We start from the raw sequence: 17,088 nt of genomic DNA on the forward strand, positions 1-17,088 counted from the left end.
AAGATGAATCTTTGTAAGATTATTTTTAAGTTTTTTTCTTCAGATTAGAATTCAAAAAGTAATCTTTAAAATCTGTTCAAGCTATTTGATACTAAAATTTTCAGTTCAAATAGATTTTTAAGATAGCTTGAAAAAAGCTTCATTTATACTTTCGGTTAATAAAATAGATCACCCATATCTTTTTTATTCATCTTTGTATATAAATCAATTATTGAAATGTAATTTTTTTATATTGGTTTTTGTTAAGCAGTAGAATTTTGCAGTAGTTTAAGGGCATTTTGGTGCGGGATTGAAGACGCTATCTTCGTCACAGAGATGATCGTTGCACCAATCGCAGACTTGTTTGCTGTAAAAAGAAAATTTTCATTTAAAACGTTTGTGAAAACTAACAAAAACATGTATCTTACTCGTAACGGAAGAAGAGATTGTGAGGGCATTGTTGTACAACTGCAGTCCAATCATCACATCCAGCTACGGGAGCGCATTGGTAGAATTTCGTGGGATCTCTATGAGGGAACAAAATCGTGGTATTGTAGCAATGAGGTTCTTCGCAGTTTATGATTGGCGGCAATTCAGTAACTTCGATGGTTGTTGGGCTATCAGTAGTTGGATTGGTTGGGGGATTTGTCGGAGGATTCGTTGGGGGATTTGTCGGAGGATTCGTTGGGGGATTTGTCGGGGGATTCGTTGGGGGATTCGTTGGAGGGTTTGTCGGGGGATTCGTTGGAGGATTTGTCGGGGCAACTGTTGGTTCAGGGCATGGTTCACATTCGGGAACAGGGAACAAATTGCAAGGATTTTCCCAATCTTCACATCGTACACAATGTTGTTTCTCATAACTGAACCACAAACCAGCTGGGCAAGGCATTTCAACGGCTCTCCATCCATCGCATCCCGAATCAGGAGCACATTGATAGTACAATTTAGGATTGTAATGAGGATAAAGAATAGTTGTGTTCGAGCAGATTGGTTCATTGCAATCATCAATTGGAGGAACTTCAGTAACTTCAATAGTTGTTGGCTTATCAGTAGTTGGTTGAACAGTTGTTGTTACTTCAGGAGTTGTTGCTTCAGTAGTTGATCTCGTTGGTCGAGGAGTTGTCGGCTTGGGAGTTGTTTCTTCAGTTGTCGATCTCGTTGGTCGAGGAGTTGAAGGTTCAGCTGTTGTCGGGGGATTTGTAGGACCGACAGTTGGTTCAGGGCATGGTTCACATTCGGGAACAGGGAACAAATTGCAAGGATTTTCCCAATCTTCACATCGTACACAATGTTGTTTCTCATAACTGAACCACAAACCAGCTGGGCAAGGCATTTCAACGGCTCTCCATCCATCGCATCCCGAATCAGGAGCACATTGATAGTACAATTTAGGATTGTAATGAGGATAAAGAATAGTTGTGTTCGAGCAGATTGGTTCATTGCAATCATCAATTGGGGGAACTTCAGTTACTTCAATAGTTGTTGGCTTATCAGTAGTTGGTTTGGGAGTTGTTTCTTCAGTAGTTGTTACTTCAGGCGTTGTCGTTGGCTTTGGGGTTGTTTCTTCAGGAGTTGTTGATTTAGTAGTTGATCTTGTTGGTCGAGGAGTTGTTTGTTCAGGCGTTGTCGTTGGTCGAGGAGTTGTTGGTTTAGGAGTTCCGCTTCCGCATTCATCTTCCCAATCACATTCCCAAACGCAAACTTGATGTTTGTAACTAAAATACAATCCAGCTGGACATGTCATAACTTCAGCTCTCCATTCATCACATCCCGGAACAGGAATGCATTGATAGAATTTGGTAGGATCCTTATGAGGGAACAAAATCTCAGTATCAGAACAAATTGGATCATCACAGTTGTACAATGGCGGTAATTCTGGAACTTCAATTGTTGATGGGTTATCTTCTTCACATACGCATTCAGGTACAGGATCCAAATGGCAGGGATTTTCCCATTCAGTACAACGTGTACAAACTTGTTCTTTGTAACTAAACCACAATCCTTTAGCACAAGGCATTTTTTGCGCTACCCAAGCATCACATCCTGGTTCAGGACGGCATTGCCAAAAGAAAGCAGGATCAATATGGGGATAATGCACAGTTGTATTTGTGCATTCGGGTACTCCGCAATCGTGTAATGGCGGCAAAACAGCAGCATTTGCTACCGTAGCCACGAAAATCAAAGCTAATATCACTGAAAAGTTTAAAATGAAACTCAATTTCAATCAAAAATATTAATATTTTTTTTATTACCCTTCATTTTCCAAGGCGTTCTCTTAGTTAAAACCGTAAAAGAATACTATGATGAAATTGAAAAAAGTGACTCCTTTATATACGAAATCTTATCATTTCTTTTACAAAATTCTTTAGAGCACCGAAACGCACATTTGTGTCAAATAAAACTATGATTGAAGTCTCGGGAAAGAATTTTCGATAAGAGGTATATGAAGTCATAAAACGCGACTCTCTATCATTTTACACATCTTCATGTTACAACTTCTATATCTTATCACAAAACATGGGAACAATTCAACTACTTCAAAATTGTTCAATTCATGAATTACCTCATCGAGTGACATTGACATTCGCACGAAAATTCAAAATGTGCCAAAAAATTATTATCACTTGCATCTAATTTCTCCTTAATTTTATTTTTAATTAAAAAATTTATAAAAAAAAAGATTTCTTGGAAGAAATCCAATGGGAAGCAATCAAGCAGCAAAATCGCAAAGTCATACAAAATGCCATCAATCTTAATATTTTATTATCTTGTCTCCGCAATACGAATCGTTTATTATTACATTCGTATTGATGTTTATTTATTTTTATATTTTTTTTATTTACATAAAAATATTGTTTCTATAAATAAATAATAATAATGGAAGGTAAAATCCAATTCTTCCTTGTTTTATGATTCGATTTAAAATTTTTTATGTGTTCGTAAAAGCAATAAAAATGTCAAAATAATAAACTTCTGATCGATATGAAGGAATGACCTCATAAGAGATTTTCAATGTCACGTAAAATTTCATAAAAAATAGACATAGAAAAAACTTACTTTGTTGTTTCTCATTTCCTGCAAAAAAAAAATCTACTTGCGTGGTCCTGTCGACATGCAAGTGCCATCATCATCATCATCATTGTCTTTCTCATCATTAATTTTCACACATGAATGGGTCTACATTGCATATTGCACACTTGTTGGATTTCTGTCAACAACGATAGACATCGAACAAAAAATTGAAACTCGAGACAAAGAAAAAATATTTCAAGGAATTTTTTTCTTTTTTGGAGCACTCGAGTCACAATGTAACACTTTGATCAATTTTGTTTCTTTCAAACTTGAAATGAGATCACTCTCGTTATGTTTCTAGATATTTCCCCTTAAGCGACATTGCAAGACGTGGAATTTATGCATTGATTTACTGTTTTTTGGTGCAATATGTTTTCTACATTTTTTTTTCGCGTTCGTTGTAATAAATAATGTTACCTTGTTTGTTTAACTGTTCATTTTTTTTCTCAATCAGCAAAAAAATCATTTTGTCAGTTATTTGTCAGGCAAGCATGGTCATGGTTGACTTAGTTTCGATGCTTTTACAGCTTCGTATTGAGAAAAAATTTTTAAAATTATAAAAAAAAAAATTTAAAAATATGCTTTTTTTATAAAAAATTAAAAATAAACAAAATTTTAAAAAATTTAGGCAAAAGAAAAAACATGAGGGTCCAAAATTTTATTTTTTTAGAAGTAATTAAAATAAATTTTTTTAACCCAAATGTTTTTTCTTTTGCTTAAAATTTGAAAATTTTTAATTTTTTTACTTTTTTTGAAAAAATCGTATTTTTAAAATATTTTTTTATTTTATACTTTTTAGTTAAATTTTTATGTTTAAATAATTCTCGAACATTTATGAAGATTATCGATTCATTCTATGAAAATTTTGTCCCAATGCACATTTTAAAAATTTTCCCCAATACAAAATTGCAATTTTTGTTAAAGCAATAAAGAGTTACAACGCCATCTGAATTCTCAGTATGTAACTAAAAGTGTGACATGATGATAAAATAGTAATTTCAATAAAAAGCATAGAATAAAGTGAGAGTGAAGCGAAAATCCGGGCATTCTAGTTCCTCCTTGAACGTCTGGCGACACAGTTAGCGAAAGAGGATCAAATGTCAGCTCCGCACTAATTACATTACGTGCAACGACAACTAATGATTTTCTCTAAAGTGTTAAATTAGGCACGTAATTTAATAGATTTTTAAGTGTTTTTCAAGTTCTCGTAATTGCATTACATGGCTTTCGATTTTTAATAAGCTTTTCGTTGTACGAACCGCGTTCTCGTTGCAATAATAAGTCAATTTGTGGACGATTTGTTAATAATATATATGTTGCCGTGCAATATATAACTTACAGAAGCATGGAAATAAGCATGACCACCCCGAAGCAATGCACATTTGTATTATGAGCCGCGCCGACAGTAACGACAAAAGCAACAATCATTAAGCCACAGAGAGAAAAAAAAGGGTTTTGCAAGAAGAATTACATTATGCGGCATTCTTTGCACAGACAACGAAACGAAAAAAAAACACATCTAATCCATTTATGATGCGTCTCCGATTATTTATGAGCGCGATCGTATTTTTGTTACTCAGCATTTTTTTTTTTCGTTTTTTGTTTCGCTCAAATAAATTTAAATATCTCTGAGTAGACTCAATTGGCGCCGCATAAATTTCGTTATTTTTTAAGTAGCATGCTAAACAAAACATTCCAATTAATTGAAAAAAAAAAATAAAGAAATCCGTTCCGTTTCAGTGAAAAAACCCTTGATTGAATGAAAGTTTTATTTCAACGTAAATATTGTTTGAAGGTATCGCGCATCTCTCGTTGAAATTGCATAAAAAAATATTGGCAAATGGAAGATTTATAGAAGAAAACACTTTGATTTAATCATAAAGTCGTAAATTTAAATGCAACTTTGTAGTTGCGATGATAATTTTAATGCCATTTCATGACAGGGTTTGAAAAAATATTTTAATTTTAATTTTATTACAGCAAAAAAATATTTCAATAAAAAAAATAAATTTTATTTAAAAATTTAATTTAAAAAAATATTTTAAGAATATATTAGTTTTAAAAATATTAGAAAAAAATTTTTTTTTTCATAAATTCATACAATAATAATTTTTTGATAATATGTTTTTAAAATTATATTTAAATAATTAATTTTATTAAATTAATTTAAAAATATTTTTGAAAAATCAATAATTTTTATTAATTTAATACATAATTCGTTTATTAAAATTTATTTTAATGTTCTATTTTATTAAAATATAATTTATTTTTTTACAAATTTATGAGAATATTAAAAAAAATTAATGTAATTTTTTTTTTAAATATTCTTTGAAAAATTTGACGCTTTTTCATATGTTAAAAAATATAGGTACTTATTTTTTTTTAATATTTAAATTTTTTCTTAAAAAATATTTTTTAGGTATGTATTATAATTTTATAATGCATAAAATAAATAAAATTAAAAAAATATTTAAAAAAAAATTTAAAATATAATTATTTAAATATTATGAAATAAATTAATTTAATTAATTAATTAATTTAAAAAATTAATAAAATATTTTAATATATTTTATTTTAATTTATTTAATTTAAAAAACTATTAAAAAAATTAAATAAATAAAAATAAAATAATAATTTTATTAAAATTATAGTAATTTTATTTTGAATTAATTTTTTTTATTTATTTAATTTTTTTAATAATTTTTTTTTTATTTTTGAACCCATCTTTCAGCTTAAAATGTAACTTTTGCACGAATAAAAGGAGTAAACAATCGACAAAAAAAAATCGCACAGCGATAAATTCGCCATTGCAACAAACAGTAGTCGTCATCATCATCATCGGATGGAAAGTGCACTTCGTAACTTCATCACTTACTTACGTTTTGTGTGTGTTGATCATGTTCCAGCATAAATAATAAAATAAAAGTGCAACGCGGGACACACACAACACACGCTTCCCACATGATTGACGTAAGTGTGTTGATTTTGAGAAAGATGCATTAGAAGGCATTGCTTGCACAACACGATACTTTTACTTGTTGCTGCAACAAAACATGCACTTTTTAGCTCAAAACGTTCGCTGCTGCTGCTACTGATGATAATGATAATGAACGTAACTACTGTATTTCCTTTTTATTATTATTTTTTTTTTTACAAGATACGCTAATTGAATATAACGTTATTTTGTTTTCAATTTCGGCATCATAACCTTCGAGCGAGCGTCTACACATGCAAGTTGGCGGCATGCAATTTCGCAAGTCAATCAGTCAATCAATATCGCGATATCTGGCGTAAAATTGATCATATAAAGTAGCAATAAAATTAAGATCACGATCGATATTGCACACACACATTCGCTAGCTTAATGAAATTTCAAGTTCATGGCAAGTTGGAGGTATGGTAATGATAATTGAAAAATTGTTACGTTGCCAAGAGCTCGACACTTGATAAAATTGAATTTTTTTATTGAAGTGAAGAAAAAAACATGGCGAATCAATAATAAAACCATCCAACTCAATAAAAAGTTTGCGTCAACAAATTTTTCATAAACAACAATAAAAAATCAATTCTTATCGATTAAAATTTGAAAAAAAAATGTTATAAATTACGTAATTTATGATTTTATGATTGAAAAATCTAAAAAAATTAAATTTATATGACCATGAATTTTGCAAATTTTTTCGATTGCTGAATTTTGTGTGTTTTTGTTATCGCACGAGCTTGTTACTGCATGTCATGTCAGTGTCTTGTCAAAATTGGGTTTTAGGTAGTTTTAATTAAAACAAGATTTTTTATCAGTAAACATCGCATTTTCAAGGTCAATGTGAATAAAAGAAGCAGTGATCGATTGAAAAATACTTGCAACCAATATTTTTTTACGATTTCCGTGATAATAAACGATAAGCAGAGAGGAATGTGTCATATTGTAGTTCCTCATTATTTAAAAAAAAAATAATATTTTATAAAGTTTATTTCTAAGTTTTTGCTATAATTTTTTTTAAATAGACAAAATATAAAATAAAATTATACAAAAATTTAAAATAAAATTTTTGATTGTATTATAATTTTTATTTTTAATTTTTCGTTTTAATATTTGTTAATTTTAAAATAAATTTAGATTAAAAATTTTATTAAATTTATTTATATTTTTTTTAATTTATAAATTTAGCAAAGATTTAAAAAAAATCATAAAAAATAATATTAAAAATATTTTAATTCAGTATAATATATATTTCTGAAAAATATATTGTTAATTTTTAAAAAATAAAAAAATGATAAAAATTATCAAATTATCAAAGTATAAAGTTCTATATTGAGAATGATCAATTTATTTGCAAAAAATGCTAAAAAATTTTTTTTTTGAAAAATTATTTTATTATTCTAATTTTTAATTATTTTTTTATTTTAATTATTTTATAAAAAACTAAATTAATTTAATAGTATTTTATTAATTAATTTTTTTAATTTTTTTTTTATTTTAAATTTATTATAAAAATTAAAATAAAATTTCAAATTTAATTTAAAAAAAATTAATAAAAATATACTTTGGAGCATCCTAAACAGTTCAATAAATTGAATATTTTCACTAAAATCCTCTTATATATTTTTAGGTAACTTTTGTGGCATATGGCATTACAGCTGCGGAACAAGCGATGATGGCTCGCAATTAATCAGAGTGAAATATTTCGTAAACCGATTTATTCAAAAATTTTACTTTCCGCGAAAATTCGTTATTTTGTTATATCACATGATGGCATGATGAGATCACAAACGCCAAAGCGCAAGAGATGGAATTAAATTGAAAATCTATGACAGAGAACTTTTATGCAACAGCTGTCGAAAATAACGTAAATTGGAGAAAAGACACCATCACGATGAAATGAAAGCGTTTTAAATCGCATTTCAATCAGATTACCATCCGTGCGCGCCGTAAACTCCATCGCGGTCATCAAATAATAAATAAAAATAGCAAAATAGCGGGTAATACAATAAATAAATGGTAACAACCTCCGCTTGAAAAGTGCAAATAATTCTCGCGCAAGTAAATATTGTGATTATTATTTACTTTTTTCTACTAAAAACAGTAACTTTATAAGTCTTTAGATAAATAATACAACATAAATTATATTAAATTACGGGTAAAGCACCATTTTTATAGCGATATTTACGTGAAAAATGACCATTTAATAATAATCGACCAAATCGTCTCGCAAAGATATAATATGCGTGCTCTATCATTAAAGTATTTTCTCTCAAAACGAGAAAAATTTCAAATTTAGAGAAAAAACTTCCGGAATCTTTTATTTGCTTATATAATAATACTTTTTAATGAAAAAGAGCGCAATTATATCACAAAACAGATACTTTTCAACGGGTTTCTCAGAACAAATTCCTCCATTCTGCCCGGCAAGTAGACATCACATTACATAACTGACGATGGATTTTTTTTTCTCAAAGAGATTATGTGGCTTTTAACCACAACAACAACAACAACTACTAAGTCTCCACGCACTCGCTATCATCATCATCCGTATCATCTTTAATCAACTTCATTTACATAATAACAACAATTAAAATGCTCAGTGAAATATCAGTTACCTTACAACCTTTGGAATTTTCTAGAATTTTATCAACGGCAGATTGCATGTTCGTGCCGTGTCGTCGTCGTCGTTCAAAGAAAAAAAAAGTCAGAATCGATTTAATCAAGTGAGATTGATTACAATTCACTGTCTGAGCGTGCAAAAATGAAAAAATAGCAGGACTTGGTAGCAAAATTTTAATTGCCTCATGTACTTAATGTTAGATAATGAAGTATCAAATTGATTATTATGGTATATGTTGAAGGTTCCTGCTATTGTCCAAACAGTGTGATGAATGATGGTTTCTCGAGAATTTTATTTTTTGCAAAATTAATAGGTAAGACTTTTTTTAGATTTTAATTCAAAATTTGAAGATAAAAATTTCAACAAACCTTTGATAAATAGTCATTTACATTTTATTTATTTTTATATATTTTTTCAAATTATTAAAATTTTAAATAAATTATTTTCAATTATTTTAATAAATATTTTAATTTATTTATTTTTTATAATTTTCATAATTTTATTTCAAAATTAATAATTTTTTTATGTTTATTTTTAAATATGAACTCCTATCTATTTTTTTGAAAATAATTTTTATTAAATATTCTTTTAACAATTTTATTATTTTGAAAAATAATTTATTTGTATACATTTATATTACGTTTAAAAAATATTAAAAATACAAATAATATTTAAAATTTATTTAAATATTATAAATAAAAAAAATATTCAAAGATCTGTTGAATTTTTTATTTTCAAACTTTTGATTAAAATCTAAAAATAAAATAAAAAATTTCTTAATAAAAAATAAATTCTATTCAAATTTTCTATGATTATTTTTTTTTATCTAAAAAATAATAAAAAATAATGAAATTGAATTTAAATTAAAATTAATTTAAATAATTATTTTTTTTAAATATTATTATTTTATTTTAATTTATTTTTTTTTCTATAATTAATTAAATTAGTAATTATTTAATTTTTAACTAATTTTTTTTTATTCAATTATTTTTTTAGTTTATTTAATTTAATTTAATTTTTAAAATTTAAATTTTTTTTATTCAAATTAATAATTAAGAAATTATTTTTAATATCATATTATTTTATTAATAATTAAAAATTTTATTAAAAAAATTATTTAAAATAAAAAATTAATCTGTCACAAAATTTAAAAATGCAAAACTTAAAATTTCCACAAAACAGCAATTTTCTAAACGCAAACAGACAGCAGAGAATACTTTTGGTCGTCGCTGTTGTACTTGCTGTGGTAATTGTCGTCATTAAAATATTCTAATAAAATTCTTGTTGTCGTTTTAGATAAAACTGCAGAAGGTTACAATATAATTGTTGTATAAAATTTAACGATGCACAAAAGTATTTTTCTACTCTCTCTCTGCCTGTGTCGCTGTTTTTATCTCAAACCCATTAGGAATTCTCCATATTGCACAAAACGGAGAAAAATGGAAAAGATGGCAGAAAACACAACAATAAAACGTAAATAAAATTAAATTTAAATACTTAATTAGATAATATAAGAGGAATTTACAATTTTAATAGTGATTTCAATTAAAAGAATGCAATTGTTTTGCAAATAGTTCCGTTTCGCCAAAACAAAAGTTCAAACAGTGATGAAAATCAATTAAAATCAGTCAAATTTTTGTTGTTCGTTGAACAGATGTTGTATTGACGCAAAAACACGTACAACTCTTAATATTTTATGGCGCCAATTAAAACATGAGTCGATAAATAATACTTTTTAATTGACTCAATTATTGATGTTTTTAATCTCGCTTCTTTTGATATGCGTTTTTTTCTTAATGAAATGCGTGCCTTGTATAAAAATATTGAAGAAAAAAAAATACAAAGTAAAAACTGTGAAGTGATTTTTCTGCCATTCTTAATAATTAATGATTTTTTGTTCTGTGAAACAATCAAGTAACTTGAGAAACTGCATCGATTTGACCTGTTTTTTATTTTTTTTTCTTTTTCCAGCTCACAATGCGATTTCTTGTGCGAGTGGGCAAAAAACAATCAGCGATCTAGTTGCGCGCGTACATTTGGAGAGTAATTAAATGGAACATGACAATCATGATGAGTACAATATTTATTTATCTACTTAAGAGGATCCTCGTTCACGGCTGGTTAACTGGCTGCTTATGATGTTGTCTAACTACGAAATGGCATAAAAGGTAATTAATTGCGTCATGTTTTAACCATTAAAGTCAATAATGAAGATAATCGAGAGATAAATTATGATCAGTTTCAGCAATAATAAAAATAATATCTTCATAACTGAAAAACTGAATTTTTGAATTCGTGCGAATTGGAAGTCTGTCAGTTTTTGCAGTAGCGGAGAGAGATCCATTCATGCCGATAATGTCGGAAAAGACATCATTTTTCTACCCTGATCACATTGCCATTTAGAGCAAAGCACGCGCGTTACATAAGTTTGTCGAGTAGAAACGGGGGCAAGAGGATCAGACCAATATTTTACATTTATGGCAACATTTTACATCGTTTTTAAAAGCAAAAAGAAGGTAAGTATAACTAAAATCACTAAAAAATACCGAAAACAGCCTAAATAAAACGGAGGAGATATTTCCTCGATAATGTCAAACTGCAATAATAACAATAATAAAAATGGAGTGCAGTTCTTATCTTCTCATGTCGCTCATTTATTTTGACTTGGATGAATTGGATGCAAATGCAAACAAACAGAAGTGCTCGGAAATTCACGATTTTCTGTAAAAAAAAAAATAATAATCATAAATTCATATACGGAGAGAAGGAACGAAAAGCCAAGTCATAACCTTGTTGAACCAAAAACTGAAATAATAACAATAAATATTGCTTTTTTTTGCAAAGAGTTCAAAACGGCAGCAGCAATAATAACAACAACAACATGAGAGATAAGCCATCGCAGCTACTTTTGAGCTAAATAGGTAGCCCAGCGCAATGACAATAAAAAAAGTAATGAAAGAAACGTTCATTCAGATTGTTCTTTTTTTTTTGAAAGAAACTCCTCCACAAAACCGATGTACAGCCGGTTTCGCTCTTCTTTCAAGCGAAAATGAAGTAAAAAAGATGTGAAAGTTATTATTTTGTGTTTGCTTCTTTATTACACATCACGACAATATTCTTCTGTACTTTTTTTTTTGTTGTTTCGTCTGACAATGAGTTCTGTGCATGTGATACAGATACATAAATAATATGACTTATTAAAAGTTTATCTGTTTTTCCGTTTCTCCGCGTTTGTCTGAGCAATTTATTTTATTTCGTTTTATACATTGTTTGTCTCATTTTATTCGTTTTTTTTTTCGTTGTGAATGCGATTGTTTGACCAAATATTACTCAAATTACAAAATGGTGTTGTTGTTTAAATTTTTGTATTTAACTTGTATTTTTTACGGATTCTGCTCTTTGTTTGTTAAAAAGCTTATTATTATTATTAATGTAATAAAAAAAAAATAAAATGCGCGCACATTTTTTTTTTCAGTCGGTTAATTTTTTTTTCTCCTTTCTTCTGACACTGAGAAAGATGTCCAAACTTTTTTTTTTAAATACATTTAATGTTTTTTTTTATAATGAAAATAAGTGGGCTTTATTTACGCACACAACATATCAAACGGATAATTTTTCAATTTCGGCAAAAAAGTAAAAAAAAAATAAATGCGCATACGGAACGTCATGCAAATAAGGTAAACAATAAAATAACTCTACGAAATTATTTTGTTACATGAAATTAAATTTAAAACGAAATTTGATATGCGACAGAGCAAAGAGACATTTACACGCTAAATTCAATCGTAAATTTTTAAGAACATTTTTTTTTTGCTTTTTGAGATTGTAATTAAATTGAATAATTTCGAGTTTTGCTGTTTTGGGAACATGATCGTTTTTTTTTGTCATGTCTCGAAATTGACAAAGATAAATTTTTTGTAAATAAATCAATATCAGTACATTACCAGCCATTTGCAATAATTTCAAGTTGTCCAAGTAGAAGATGAAGAAAAAAACCTCGCGACTTACCTAGAAATAGAAGAAAATAGTAAAACAGTTAATCTTCAAGTGCATAAAAAGTGTATCAAACATTCTTAAAAAGCTATTTATTTCTAGAATTACATGAGAAATGAACACTCGCGAGTATAAACATATGCAATTGAAGAAAAATAAACGGTATTTACGCATTTTAAATGAATCACATTTGATATCATTTTCGCATAAAAAATATTATAAAATGCCGTATTGACGGAAGTTGTGAAGAGTTTATGTTTCGCTTAACTTAAATTTTAGAAATATTTTGTTTTTGAATTATTTTTCATAATTAAATTTTTTTAATTAATTAAAATTTTAATTATTTTAAATGAATTTATTTTATTTAATTTAATAATGAATTTAAATAATTTTTATTTTAAGTAACAAATTATGATAAATTCTTAATACGAACAAAATTTTGAAAAAAATATTTTATTTATGTTTTCAAAATTTTTTAAAATCTTTAAAAAAGAAAAAAAAATAATTTTAAATTTAAAATTTATTTAATTAAAAATTTTTAATTTTTATTTTAAAAATTTTTAAATATATTTTTAATATTTATCAAATTTTAAATAATAAATAAAAATTTAATTATTTTAAATTAATAATTCATTTTGAATTTTAATATATGATATTTTAAAAATAATTTTTAATTATTTTAAAGAAATAATTTATTTTAATTTTAATAAAAAATTTTCGAAAAATAATATTTTTAATAAAAGAATAAAAATTATTAAAATAAATTAAAAAAAAAATTAAATATTATTATTAAAAATTTTAAAATAAAAAATAAATATTTTTAATTATTAAAATTTTTTTTTAAATTTAAGTAATTTTGTTGAATAATTAATTTATTTTTTTTTATTAAATTATTTTCATTTTAAAGTAAAATTATAAATCTGTCAAAATAACGAAAAAATATAAATTTTTTTAAAAGCTGTAAATTTTTCATAATTTTGCAAAATTTTGGTTCACGTCAATTTTTCGTTTTTGCGAAAAATAAAATTTTTGCAGTTCATTGGAGAGCACGAGAAAAATAGACACAAATCCAACAGAGAGAAGAAAATATGTTTGCTTTTTATTACGTTTCACAAGACATTGAACATTTTACATTCTATGTGTCTATAAATCATGCTTCTATTTGTTTGCTAGCTATTTAAACGTTCGAGATCATATCTTCATAATAACATCTTGCATATGGGTGCATTATGCACTTATGATAAATAACAATATATTAATAATCGTATAAAATATTATTTTATGTGCGATTTCGCAAAAAAGGTTCAAGTTTATGATTAATTGACATTTTCTGCAAGCAACGTGCAAATTATCATATCAGCTTCATTAAATATCATTTTTTTCGCACTCATTTCTAGTAGTTCATATAATTTAACGAGAGCGTTTTATGCACAACTTTAATTAAATTAAAATCATGCAGCGATGATATCCCACAAAGATACGCACTCGAAACAGGTCCAATTAATAAAAATTTTCTCGCATATGCGACAACATTACGTAATAATGGCAATTTTACATCATTATTTGCTTGCACACGTTCGAATGTGACAAATTATGCAAAAAAAAAAACAAACTATAAAGAAAGATATTGCTCAAGCAGCTCGAGGGGATGATGATAAATTCCTAAGTGATTCGGCGCGTAGCAAGAAAATTAATAATAATCCCGACATTGTTGTTGTTGTTGTTTGCTTGATTTGCCACAGCATGTCGTTCATTAAAGTCGTTGCATCACATTTTGCCACCCCGCCATCCATCCTGCTTAAGCGACGACGACGACGACCAGCGCGGATTGACCGGCGATGCAATTAAGAAATTGTGTAAGATGTCATTCGTAATTAAAAGTGAAGAGAAACGATCGCGAGCAACATCTGTCGTATTAAAATGAGATCTCTAAGCGAAAAGAGATGAAGAATAGAAGAAATCAGTGCGCGCGCGAGATGAATTTAAAAAATGCGAAAAAAGCTTAGACTTGTCACATTTATCATGCAGATTTGCATGCTTTTTTCGCCAAACAACGTTGCTAATGCCTGACGAGTCTAAAGCTGATTATGCAAATTAATGCTGACGCCTAAATATGCAGTTTGTCTCTCTCTCAAATCAAGTAAATCGTGAAGAATTTTGACCTGTAAGTATTTTATTTAATTTTTTTAACACACGCGAAAATTGATTAAATTATCATCATTGTAAAAATATTGAAATTTATATATTTATTATATTTTTAATTATATTTTTTTTATTTTTTAAAATTACTTTTAATTACAAAAAAAAAATATTATTTTTATTTTTTTTTTTATTTTTTTTTAATTTTATTTATTATTTTTATTCATCAAAATAAGTTTTATGAAATATTTTTTTTTATTAATTATTTATAAATTTAACGAAATAAATAAATTTTTTTAAATGTTTGAAAATATTAAATAATGATTAAGTTAATGATTAAAAATATTCAATTAATAAAATTAATATTAAATAATTTTCAAACAATAAAAAAAAATTAAAAAAAAATAAAATATTAAATTTGTCAAACAATAAAAAAATATAAAAAAAATAATAAATAAATACTAAAATGTTTCATAATTTTTTTTTAATTAAAAAAAAAAAATAAATAAATAAAATTTAAATAAATAAATTAAAAATTTATTTAAAAAAAAATTAAAATTTATTTTAAAAAATGATAAAAAAAAATTTTTTTAAAAATAAATTTTAATTAAATTAAATTATTCAATTAATTAAGAAATATAATTTTATTTACCTAATTATTAATATTTTTTAATTAAAGTTCAATATATAAAATACGAAAAATTATTTTTTTTTAAATTTAAAAAGTTCAATGAAGTATGATGAAAAATTTACAAATATTTTTTTTTTAATTTTTCCAAAAACACGCAAAAATTGTTTAAATTATCTACAATGATGATTCGAACGCAATTTTTATTTTTATTTAAAAAAAAATCGATTTACTGACTCACTGATTATTAAATTTATTATTTAAAAGTCGTTAGCACCGACGATTGAACGCACTCCATCATGTTTTAATAACTTTATTTTTCAGCAATTTCACCACCGACTGCATCTTTTCGTTCATCGGAGAGACCACACGTTTTTTCCCGAAACGCAGTTACTTCATCATAACTCGGATCCGCGCGCTGTGTGAACATTTTAATGCAAAGTCAAAAAGTTAAGTATGCCTCATTAATATCAATCACAATCTTTTTCGAGTTAATGCATATGTATGTGCAATTACGGCAGCAGCAGCAGCTCCGATGCACAGAAAAGGCAACAAAAAACCGAAAAAGTACAGTGACTCGAGCGTCTGGCTTGTTGTTTGTGCTATAATGTTTACCGTTATATTACACATATTTTTGCAATTAATTTATCAAATCCTCTTTGGCAATATTTTTCTTGCAGTTGTGTGTGTGTGTTTTTATCGAGAGTATCTCTCAAACGACGACGACGACATTTCCAAGCCCAAGTTTATTTTTTCTTTCCCTTCGTTAATGAAATGGCAGTGACGTGCGGTGTCATCCTTTTGTGCATTCTTACATGACAAAAATTTTCCCGTCACTGAAAAAAGAACGAAGCAGCAAAAAAAAAAGTAACATTTTCTTACATAAGCAGCACAAAAAAAAAAATCAGCGACATGATTCTTATTCCTTTATTTGTATTTTTCTCTCTCTCGCTCGTACTTACTCCGATCATCATTATTATTATATTTGCAAAAAAAGGCCGGTTCGGTTCGTTTCTTGCCATTTTTATTCTTATTTAAGTCTCCTTCTCTTTCTCTATGAAAGTCATGTCGGTGTACTTATCGAGTACGCAGTAATATATGATCGCGCACTACAATTCTAAACCGGTACAATAAATATTTATACCATTTATGATCGTTCATCATTATAATTATTATCAATAATATTATTTTTTTATACATACGATATTTTGTATTCGGAAATGAACTTGATAGGTATTTAATATCATATGGGTTTTTTTTCTCCTTCTTTGTTTCATAATAAATATAAAATAATATGTACTTGCTTGGAGCAGGTAGGGCAATGATCTTCGAAGACGTACAAGAATTCGTTGATATTTTTTTTTATTTAATAAAGTTTTAAGTATTAGAAAAAAAAATATTTCTTTTAAAATTTTATTTTAATTTGAAAAAAATATATTTTGTTAAAATTTTAATTTTTTTTTAAATTTATTTATTTTCAAAATTTTTAATAGTAAATTTTTTTTTTTTTATAATTAAAAAAAAAAATTTATAATTATTAATAAAAATTTTTTATCTTTTTAACAACTTAAAAATAAAATAAAAAATAACTTAAAATAATTTTAAAAATATTTCTTTTAAAAATTTATTCACAATTAAATAATTTTAAATTAATTTTATTTTTTTTTAATTATA

At 26.5% G+C, this 17,088-nt stretch overlaps 1 protein-coding gene across 1 annotated transcript; it reads right to left on the reverse strand.

Annotated features, from left to right (window-relative positions):
* Positions 1-267: 267 nt before the first annotated feature.
* Positions 268-2,238, reverse strand: LOC134827827 (mucin-2-like). Its single transcript, XM_063840673.1, has 3 exons — positions 2,232-2,238; positions 408-2,172; positions 268-346 (listed from the first exon to the last, which is right to left on the reverse strand). The coding sequence occupies exons 1-3, from the start codon at positions 2,236-2,238 to the stop codon at positions 268-270; spliced, it is 1,851 nt and encodes a 616-aa protein (XP_063696743.1).
* Positions 2,239-17,088: the final 14,850 nt, after the last annotated feature.

This window comes from Culicoides brevitarsis, chromosome 1 (genome assembly GCF_036172545.1).
Source record: "Culicoides brevitarsis isolate CSIRO-B50_1 chromosome 1, AGI_CSIRO_Cbre_v1, whole genome shotgun sequence".
Taxonomy (NCBI): Eukaryota; Metazoa; Arthropoda; class Insecta; order Diptera; family Ceratopogonidae; genus Culicoides; species Culicoides brevitarsis.

Bases quoted from the DNA above. Each gene is read 5' to 3' on its own strand.
- LOC134827827 (XM_063840673.1), bottom strand. The intron at 347-407 runs GTAAGATACATG...TTCTTTTTACAG, and splicing joins AATCTCTTCTTCCGTTACGA to CAAACAAGTCTGCGATTGGT.